The following is a 10,956-nucleotide window of genomic DNA, read 5'->3' as shown; positions in this document are numbered from 1 at the left end:
TCTCCAGGCTTGTATGCTCCTGATGGGACGATACGAGAATGGATGAAAGATAGGTAAGGTATTGCCTTTAAATTAACCAAACAATGAAGGTTAGTTTACATTTATTAGGTTATGTGGTAAATTAGGTTTGTTTGGTGGCAGAAATGCATATTGTACTGTACACATGCTAATTCTGATAATCACATAAATTCATGCCTAGGTTTGTTAATTTTAATGATGCATTTGATGCACACCTTTTGGCCACTTGATATTCTGGCTTGAGCTATTGCGCAAGTATCAGTATTATGTCATCATCATCATCATCATCACTGTCATTGTTGTTGTCATTGTCTGTGATGCTTTATTCCCTCCTGCAGTCTCCTCCCCCTCTTGCTAACAGGGAATAACTCTGACAGGAACTACTATCTTTAAATGTTGTGTCAGTACATGCTTCTTTCACTCTGTCATTAATGTACAGATTAATTGTCATTAATGTACAGATTAATTAGCTGTGATTAGACCTATTCTGTATACTGTCTCCATATACCATCATAGTACTGTATACAGTGTTAGCAGCAATAATGTTTGCAGTTTGTATATTTAGTATTTATGATAAGGCTTATATTACTGTATTTCAGTGATGTTGATGAGTATGGCTTTGAGAGGCCTGTTGACTTCAAATATGAAACGTATGAAGAGTTTATGTCCAGGTATCTAACAGTCCTCTCCCGAAGAGCAAGAAAATGGTCTCACTTGCTTGGAGCTAAAGAGACTGTTGGTCGAGGAATGAAAGTTAAGCGCTACATTAGAAAAGGCATCCCCATGGTACATCGTGGAAAGGTAGGAATGGCTGTTCAGTGTATTTGACTCCTGATAAGTTACATCTGTCTATCTATCTGTGTGTGTGTGTGTGTGTAAGTTTGTCAGTCACGCACTGGTGCGAGGCTTCGCCTGCAACGTTTCCTCCTCCCTTTCTCCTCTCCCTACCTCATCTTCCATTTTCTCTAGTGTGCGAATATCCCCCTTTCCAGGTCATCAGTATCATCTGACCCATTTCCATCTTCAGAAATGGCATATGAACATACAGAGGGAAAAGATCATTGCACAGTGGAGAACTCACGGTCACCCTCCTTGTCTAACATGTACATTTTCACACTTAGCATGGCAAGGTCGCTTTCCTCAGAGGAAGTCACTTTCCCCACTCACTATTGGCAATACTGGCAAGTCCAGTTGTCTCTCTATCACACTAGCACTAAGGCCTTTCCTTTTCGGGTCTTTGGACTTCACTGGTGTTGAAGTCGGCAGCTGCGAGCATTCAGCCGAGGGTCCGGACGCAAAGAATATTTTTGGCGTAGGTCTATCCATGATGGAGGTATGCGGGCTACTGGAGCATGACAGGGATGCGTGACAGAGGGTTGTCAGTGGCCGTGTGTGGTGGAAATAACCAGCTAAATATTCAAACAGTGGCACGAATTACTAGATCATGTATACGCGTCATCCGGTTGCCCTCTGGTCGAGATGTATACGTGACACCCGGACGCGATGGGTTAATTAGTGAGAACCGAGGAGAGCACAGTAATTTAAAGTTGTGATAGTTATTGCTACCGGCTGTATCCAAACTGTTGCACAGTACAGTAAAACCTCAGTATAACGGACTGCAGTAGGCCAGAATTTGCTTTCATTGGCATCAAGGAACTACTGGACTAAATTCTTTTATATCAGAAAAAGTCTGATAAAGCCAGAAGGAGTCCGGACTTCCTGATCGCTTCAACTATGTTCACCACAATAAGATAAATAAAAGACATGTTTACCAGTGTACAGTACAGTGTTATTATATATATTATACTATTTGATTATTGTAGATGTGGATGTGGTTGAGAAGATTAGGAGAAATACACTGAGGTGGTTTGGACATGTGGAGAGAATGGAGAATGAAAGACTGACTAAGAGGGTGTATGCGGGTGAGGTGGAGGGAGGGAGAGGGAGGGGTAGACCGAGGATGAGGTGGAGGGATGGAGTTGAGAGGTATATGAGGGAGGGGGGGGTGAGTTGGGGGGAGGGTAGTCATATGGTAGGTGACAGAGCGACTTGGAGGCGTTTTGTCTGTGGCCGCCCTTTGCGGGATTAGGGTGTCAGGCTATAGATAGATAGATAGATAGATTATTGTAGTGAAGGTAGAATACTGTATAGTACTGCAGTGGTAGTGAAAGCAATTTAAAAACCATTGGTGCAGTCCAGACTAATGTCTGATGTATCAGAAAAAGTCCGGTTTAGATGGGGTCCGGATGTCGCTTTTATCAGAATATTGCTTTTTTCGGAATGCTTTGGGCCCCGCAGTTAATCCGTTATAGTGAGGATTTACTGCACTAATTGATCTAATATTTGTTTATTGTATATATATTTGATTTTGAGAATAGTTTTAGCAGACCATTGCTTGAGGTCCAGCAGTTCTTCCACCTGGCCGCAAATAGCATATCCTCACCTGTTGCCACATGAGCACTGATACCAGAATGTTTGTATTATTGTAGGGCCATCCCATTTGTACATGGTGGTTTAAGAGGGATACTTTTATGAGATGTTGGTGGGTGATGTTGCAGTTTAATGCCATACATTATCTTCTTGAGGGTAAAGACATAACAGTCTTTTGAAAGTTCGTTCCTCAAGCAGTTCCCAGTCTGAGCTATACAATAATCCACTTACAGAATCTTACCTCATTTTCCAAATTCTCAGGACAGTAATAAACAGGTATAATATTTGTATTACCATGAAGTAAATTGTAGCTTTAAACATCCATGTTCTTGCCATTATGTTAAGCCATTGATTACAAAAATTATACTGTATGTGATGGTTCCCCAGATGTGGCTGGAGGTTAGTGGGGCAGGAGCAAAGATGAAAAATCACCCAGGCTACTACAAGAGTCTTCTGGACATGCCTCATAATGAAGAATTGCTTGAATGCATACGAGTGGACATTCCTCGCACATTTCCAGATAACATATATTTCCGTGACTACAAAGAGGGAAAACTGACCAGCCTTAACAATGTTTTAGTAGCTTTTTCCAACCACAATAAGAAGATTGGGTACTGTCAAGTAAGTACCATGCCTATATGATGTACTAGTACTGTAAAGTATTTGTTTTTTGTTCTGAGTCAAGAGTGTAGATTTTAGAGTAAAAGCTCAATCATTCCTCAGATGTTTTTGTCTTCCCCCTCCTTCTTTTTTCATACCCCATCATTGAATATCACGTATCCTTTTTTTTTTTTTAGCTATTGACAGTTACTAGCACTGATAGTATGATATGTGTCCCTCCCACTTTTAACCATCCCATCATTATCTGTATCTCGTATTTCACAAAACATGATTTTCTTAAGGATTCAGTCAGCTCACCTGGATTCCATCATCATCTGCATCTCATATGTGACAAAACATGATTTTCTTAAGGATTCAGTCAGCTCATATAGATTCCATCCATCCATCCATCCATCATTCAATCCTGTGTTGCCCCATGTTGAGCGTAGGAGCCTGAGGCTAGGCATGTTGGTCCTGACAAGTATTTAAGATGAGAGTGACCAGCCTCACTTATCCCTGAGTGGCATTACGTGAGCAATAAACCCCAACCATCCCTTGGATATAACCTGCACTGGCTCAATTTTATTGGAGTGCCTTAATTACTCACAAAACCACCAGGTGCTGTAATTTGGTTTTATGGTTACCACCCAGCGTAGTAAATGGTTTCCTGATGTACAGGAAACCATTTAGCTTGTCACTCAGTGTAGAGTCACCCATAGGCAGAAGGAAGAGGAAGGAACGAAGAAAAGAAAGACAGAAGAGGGAGTGCAAAGTCACCCACAGGCAGAAGGAAGAGGAAAGAATGAAGGAAAGAAAGACAGAAGGGTTAGGAGGGAGGAGAGGAAAGGGCAGACACCCAGAGCAACACAACATCAAGTGAGTGGATGGTGAACACCCTCACCTACCACACACCTAGATTCCAACAAACTTTAAATTTGACTGACTAGCCTTTTTTCGTTTTGCCTCTACGTGGTGCTTGAGGGGTTGAATCCTTAAGAAGCAGATGGAGATTTATTGGTCATGTAAGGGGGTGGGTCCATTATGATGTGGCAGGGGTAAACCAGCTCTGCTGTTGGGCCCTGCCTTGGATGTTGCTGGTTGCACTGCACAGTTGACCCTTGTGCAGTGAGGATCTGTCCCTTCTCTCCTTGGGGCTAAAATATGAATAAATGTGTGTGTGTGGATGAGTAATTTGGGAGTGTGTCATCCTGTCCTGGCTACCCCTTTTTCTTTGGGGGCAGCAGCCTAGGTATTTAGATACTGTAGGTAGATAGTAATACCACTGTTTTGAATCTTTCAGTACCATGACATCTTATTTAGTGTTTTCTTGCTGTGCTCAGAGGATTTGAGTCAGCGTAAGGGAAGTATTTCTTATTACATGGATTAGACATGGCCAACAGTAATGCTGTTAATACTCTTATAATATTTTCAATAACTCCTCTCCCCCAAACATTATTATTTTTTTATATATAACTTTTCGTCAGACCTCTCATAGTGACGTGATTAAATGTTAAGAATTTTGGTAGCCTTGCCTTAGGCCCCTACACACTCAAGGGGATAATAGCTGAGATGCATTAACATGTAAATTTCTTGGTCTCACTACCAGATGAGAAAAATCATTTAGTAGCAGCCGTGGCTCAGTGGGTTAGAGCGCTCCGTTCTGACCGAAGGGTCGGAGGATCGAATCCACCCAAGGGTCATTGGTAGACATCAGGAAGGGCATCCGGTCATAAAATGCTACACGCTCCAAACCAAAGTCCTCTACCCAGGGGCAACGCCATAGCCCTTATCCAAAAAAGGGGTACCTGGCGTAAAACTCACTCTGCTAGCTGCAACAGACAAAATTGTTCAGGTCATGAGAAGGTTAATGGATCATTATTAACAGACATGCTTCCATGCTCACTCTCACCTGAATAAAATTGTTTGGCCTTAGTTTGAATAAAATACAAGAAGATACAAATACAAGAGTGCATTCTTTTTGCAGCAGGGACCTAGCTACATCACAGGGCTCCTGCAGTAAAAGATGCAACCAATGTCTCTCATGTCCTGCAACCAAGGCAAAACTACATAGCAGGTCTGTTAGTATGGAAGATTTGGCCACATGAACACTAATAGCTGACCCTTTTTGCAACAGGGCCTTAGCTACATTGGAAGGTTGCTGCTGTTAGAAGACATGACCACAACAGGGCAAGTAACTTTCACTTTTGCAACAGGGCCTTAACTACATCGCGGGGCTACTATTGATCATCACCAAAGATGAGGAGAGTGCATTTTGGCTTGTTGAAACCCTCACCACTGATCTTCTACCCCAGTATTACACACCGGATATGCTGGGGGTACTAACTGACATCAGGGTCCTAGAGGCCATCGTCAAGTAGGTTACATTTATGAGGGAGCGCTGTTCAGTTTTGTGTGTGTGCGTGCGTGCGTGCATGAGGTATGTGTGTTTGCATGCAAAACCAAGAACCAACAAAAATTCTGTTTTCCATATCTGAACAAAAGAAAGCCAAATTCAAGGAATGTTCATCAGATGTTTGTACCCACTGCATATAAAAGACTGCAGGTCATAGACAGTAGGAAAGTCAGACTGAGGATAACAATCCCAGAAGTAACTAATTGTGTACATGAATGACAGTTCCAATTAACTCTTGAATTTTAGATGTGGACATAAAAGAGGTGAAAGCTTGTACTAGGTCAGATGCTTCATGCTGGCCATTAGGGAGGGGGGCAGGGGGAGAGATGCAAGCAGAGCTCACAAAATGTTTAACCAAACTGGTAGTGAGGAGAGAGACAAACAGAGAGAGGCTAGGTATTGTTCAAGTGCAGAATATTTATTTTGGTATATTACAGTACAGTACTTTGTTTAAAAACAATGTACAGTAAATCCCTTGCTTTCCACTCAGAGTTTCTGTCACTTGCTTGTATGTAAATACAGTAGTTGTGTCTTTTCCTCTCTTTCTCAGAGAACGAGCACCACTGATATGGAAGCACATCCATCATTATGGCCTGACATGGGATCTTCTTACAACAAAGTGGTTTATCTGCCTCTTTGCAGAAGTCCTCCCAATTGAGGTATAACATGTACAGTTGCAGTCAAGAATATCGCTCCACTTTTTAAGACAAACAACTATTCAACTCTGACACATTATCCTGAAAAATGGGCTGAGTTCCATAACACATCACTAGGTTTCAGTTGTTATTGTTTACTGTCCCGTTATTTGTCATAATGAAGTGGATCATTATTAGTTTCAACAGTTGTGCATAACTTTATAAAATACATAGTCTGTATTATATCTAGATCATCCCTGATGTTCCAGACTGCTGAACTTTATGTTTTTGGAAAACTGTATACTGTACCTGTAAATAATGATAATTCCCAGTCCTATATTACTGCTTACATAGTGTAGGATGTTGTCAGCACCATGTTGGGAGAATGTTTGTGACAAGAAAGTTGGATGTGTTAGCTTTGAGTGAAACAAAGATGAAAGGAAATGGTGAGTCTAAGTTTGGAAGTGTGAATGGAAGGATGTCAAGTGTTGATAGAAGAAGGGTGAGAGAAGATGTGGCCTTGTTAGTGAGTCCAGAAGTGCAGCAGTGTGTGATTTAGTGGAAGGAGGTGTCATCGAGACTGATGTGGGTGAAAGTGAAATTTGGACGTGAGTTATGGGTATTTGTGAGTGCTTATGGGCCTGGTAGTGAAAAGGATGCAGAAGAGAGGGGGTCTCTCCGGAATGATGTTGATGTCTTCAGAGCTTTGGAGCAAATGTGAATATGGTATTGATGGGAGATCTGAATGCTAGTGTGGGAAATGTAGCAGTTAAAGGTGTAGTTTGTATGTATGGTGTGCTTGAAAGAAATGAAAATGGGGAACAAATGATAGGGATGTGTGTTAAGCAAGAGATGGTGATCGGAAATACCTTGTTTGAGATGAAAGATATTTGTAAGGATACATAGGTGAGACAGGAGGGTGGAAGGGTTGTTGACAGAGCGTTGATGGATTCTATGGTTGTGTCCAGGAATGTAAGAGGAAGATTGTTGGATGTGAGAATTTTGAGAGGGGAGTGTGGAGGTATGTCTGACTGCTACCTGGTGGAGGGAAAGTTGAAAGTAGGTATGAGGTGGGTAAGAGCTAGGAGAGTTAGGTGTGGCAGGGAGGTTTTAAAAGTGAGTGAGTTGGATAAAAGAGAGAAAATGACAGAGTATCAGAAGATGAAAGATGAGTGGAATACAGTGAAAGATCAGGAAAGTGGCAGTGTGGAGGAGGAATGGCAGTTGTTTAAGAGTGCTGTGGTGGGGCATGGGGAAGAGGTGTGTGGTGTGGACGAGTGGGTGGTGGTGTAAGAAAGGAAAGTCAATGGTGGTGCGAGTATGTATGACTGTGACTGAGAAGAGATGTGCATACGAAGTGTGGCCGCAGAGGAAGGATGAGGTGTCACATGAGAGGTACTGTATAAGGAAAAGAGGAATAGGGTAAGAAGGGCTGTGCATGATGCTAAGTGGCAGCAGGTGAGAGATGGGGTAGGCAGGTGACTGAGGGTTTTCAATAGAATAAGAAAAATGTTTGGAAGGAGATGGAAAGGGTGCAAAAGGGAGAGAGTGCGAAGCAAGAGCAAGTAAAAGCTGAAGATGGAAGGATGTTAAATGAGATGGATGCAGTAAGGAAGAGATGGGCAAAGTATTTTGAAAGACTGTTAAATGTAGAGGAGGAAAGGGAGGCTGAGATTGTTGCAAATGGAAGGATACAAGGAATAAATGTGTTGGGAGAGTTGAATGCTTCTTTGATCACAGTGGGGGAAGTGCAGGAGGTAGTAAAGGAGATGAAAGCAGGGAAAGCTGCAGGTATGGATTGGAGTGCTGTGGAATGCCTGAAAAGTGGTGGAGTGACTATTGTTGAGTGGTCAGTAAGATTGCTGACTGTGACTGTCATCTTAAATGTCAAGACCAACTGCCTAGCCCTGGGCTCCTACACTCCTCATGGGCCAATGTAGGATTGGATGATGGATGGATGGATGGTGTTTTGTGAGCAGTATGGTACCGATTGACTTGGCAAGTGCTTGTGTGGTTCCGTTGTATAAAGGTAAGGGTGATAAGTATGAATGTACCAGCTTTAGGGGTATAAGTCTGTTGAGTGTTGTAGGTAAGGTGTATGGTAGAGTGATAACTAAGAGAATTAGAGTGGGTACAGAGGGAGTGATTGGTGATGAGCAGTGTGTCTTCAGAAGAGGGAGGGGATGCATGGATCAGGTGTTTGCTGTGGGATAGGTGTGTGAAAAGTATTTAGTGGAAGGTAAGGATGAGTTTTGGGCATTCATAGATTTGGAAAAAGCATGTGATAGAATTGATCAAGAGACTTTGTGGACTGTTTTGAGATTTTATGGACCTGATGGTAGGTTGTTAAAAGGAGTGAAAAGTTTTTATGTAAATAGTAGAGCGTGTGTAAGAGTGGGAAATATTGTGAGTGATTGGTTTCCCGTGAGAGTGGGGATGTGACAGGGATGTGTGGTGTTGCCTTGGTTGTTTAATATTTATATGGATGGTGTTGTAAGGGAGGTGAATGCAAGGGTGTTAGGTGGAGGTTTGAGTCTGGTGAATGCTGATGGTAGAGAGTGGAATCTGAATCAGCTTCTATTTGTGGATCCTGCTGCTTTGGTGGCTGATTCGAAGCAGAGATTGAGACAGTTGGTAGAAGAGTTTGGAATGGTGTGTGAAAGGAGGAAATTGAGAGTAAACGAGAATAAGAGTAAAGTGATGAAGTGTATGAGGTTTGTAGAAGGTAGGAGGATGAATATAGTTTTGAATGGTGAGTTGCTTGAGGAGGTAAGGTAGAGTGTTTTAAGTATTTAGGGCCACATGTTGTTGTGGATGGAAGAGTAGATGTAGAAGTGAAGTTTAGAATGAATGAAGTAGGAAAGGTGCTGGGAGGAATGCATGTTTAGATGTTGTTTGCTTAGAATAGATGTAAAGAGAAGGCTGTATGAGGGTGTAGTGGTACCAACTGCATTATATGGGGCCAAAACATGGAATATGGGTGTAGCAGAAAGGAAAAGTTTGAATGTAATGGAGATGAGGTGTCTGAGGAGTATGTGTGGAGTGACACGTATGGATCAAGTGAGAAATGATGAAGTGCAAAGGAGAACTGGAGTTATACAGGAGATGGCTGATCGAGTTGAACAGAGAGTGTTGCGACGGTTTGGGCATATGGAGAGAATGGATGAAGAGCGATTGGTGAAAAAGATAACTGGATCGGATGTGAGAGGTGTAAGGCTGAGAGGAGGACCACGAATAGCATGGATGGATGGTGTGAAGAGAGTGTTAGATGCGAGAGAGATGTCTGCTGAGCAGGGAAGAGTGGCTGCATGTGATAGGAATGATTGGAGAGAAATTGTGTATGAATAAATGGTGACATGGCCCTGAGGGGATATTCTCCCACATTAGATCTGATCAGCTGATCAGGTCAGGTGCAGGTAAGGGGATGGGTCCATTATGATGTTGCAGGGGTAAACCAGCTTTGCTGTTGGACCCTGCTGTGGATGTCGCTGATTGCACCGTGAAGTTGACCCTGATGCGATGTGTTGTGGTGAGGATCTGTCCCATCTCCCCTTGGGGCTAAGATACAAATAAATACTGTATGTGTGTGTGGATGAGTAGATTGGGAATGTGTCGTCCTGTCCCGGCTACTTCCCTTTCTTTGGAGGAAACAGCCAGGGTATATAGAGATAGATAGATAGATTTTTATATTTATTGTATTTCATTAAATATCAGTATGATATAGTACTATTTGACATTAAAAAGGTGATTCTTTTTTTACTCCTGCAGACAGTGTTGAGGATATGGGATTGCTTATTCTATGAAGGCAACAAAATCCTGATGAGAGTGGCTGTCACATTGGTGATGTCCAACCAACAGAATATTCTAATGAGTCAAGAGTTTGCTGACATTATCCAGTGCTTCAAAAGTATAACTAAAGATGCAAATGCAATAGATTGCCATACATTTATGGAGGTAAGGATATTTTTTACCACTGGCAAGTTAAGGGCTGATGAAGAAAAAAAAATCTTGTGTTTTACTGTACCACAGCAATACAGTGTTCCATATCTTCCTACCATCTTTTATGCTACTACCTTGCAGAATGTATTCAAGGTGTCTGGATCCTTCCCCCGGGCACGATTGGCTAAACTACGGGAGGAGTGTAAGGCTGCAGTGTTGGCTGAACGGGACAAGGAGTGAGTTCTGAAATATGGATCAGTCCACCACATCCACCAGTACTTAAAATGAACTTAGTCCTGTTATTTTTTAGGGCAATACAGTGACTCACTAGTTTGGCGCCTAATTGGTACCACAATCGCATTGCGAAACTGAATTTCGTGAAACTCATGCATATACTTTACATGGAATAAATAGTAGTTGGTTCCAGGATCAGCCACCTCATTCCCTCTTATTTACCCATTAATAACACAATACCCCTGCTACAAATTACATCCAGTTAATCAGACATATTGTTGAACCATAGTAATAAAGACTTTACTAACATTGACACATACTGTAGGCTGAACTGCTTGATGAGGCTTGAAGATGAGCTCCAAGGCTGGGAGCAGTGGTTAGTTACCACCTGCCGCCTCACTGCTCCCCACCACCACTAGCACTCACTGCTTCACGGTTCTTTTTAATTGAACGCACTATTGTTTCTGGGCAATTAAAACGCTTCACAATATCACGTATTATAGCACCAGTGTCCAACATGGCTAGTATACCATGCATATCTTCTAGAGAATATTTCTTCTCACTCACACCTTTATGGTACTCCTGGGTACCCTTGGCCTTCCTGAAACCCCTCAGCTCTGCGGTCACTCACTGTGTAATCATGAAACACGTTACACAACACTTGAACTAGAGACTCAAGAGAGAAAA

The 10,956-nt window shown here is 42.2% G+C and overlaps 1 protein-coding gene across 1 annotated transcript; it reads left to right on the top strand.

Moving 5' to 3' along the window:
- Nucleotides 1-284: 284 nt before the first annotated feature.
- LOC145413151 (growth hormone-regulated TBC protein 1-A) lies at nt 285-10,275 on the top strand. The gene is made up of 7 exons (XM_080282876.1): nt 285-322; nt 618-819; nt 2,836-3,069; nt 5,262-5,422; nt 6,012-6,120; nt 9,865-10,050; nt 10,177-10,275. The coding sequence occupies exons 1-7, from the start codon at nt 285-287 to the stop codon at nt 10,273-10,275; spliced, it is 1,029 nt and encodes a 342-aa protein (XP_080139002.1).
- The last annotated feature ends 681 nt before the right edge of the window (nt 10,276-10,956 follow it).

Source organism: Coenobita brevimanus, chromosome 95, assembly GCF_032717465.1.
Source record: "Coenobita brevimanus isolate Jiangsu-jjx chromosome 95, ASM3271746v2, whole genome shotgun sequence".
Classification (NCBI taxonomy): Eukaryota; Metazoa; Arthropoda; class Malacostraca; order Decapoda; family Coenobitidae; genus Coenobita; species Coenobita brevimanus.
The sequence above is the reverse complement of the archived record's forward strand: the minus strand, read 5'-3'. Positions and strand labels throughout refer to the sequence as shown.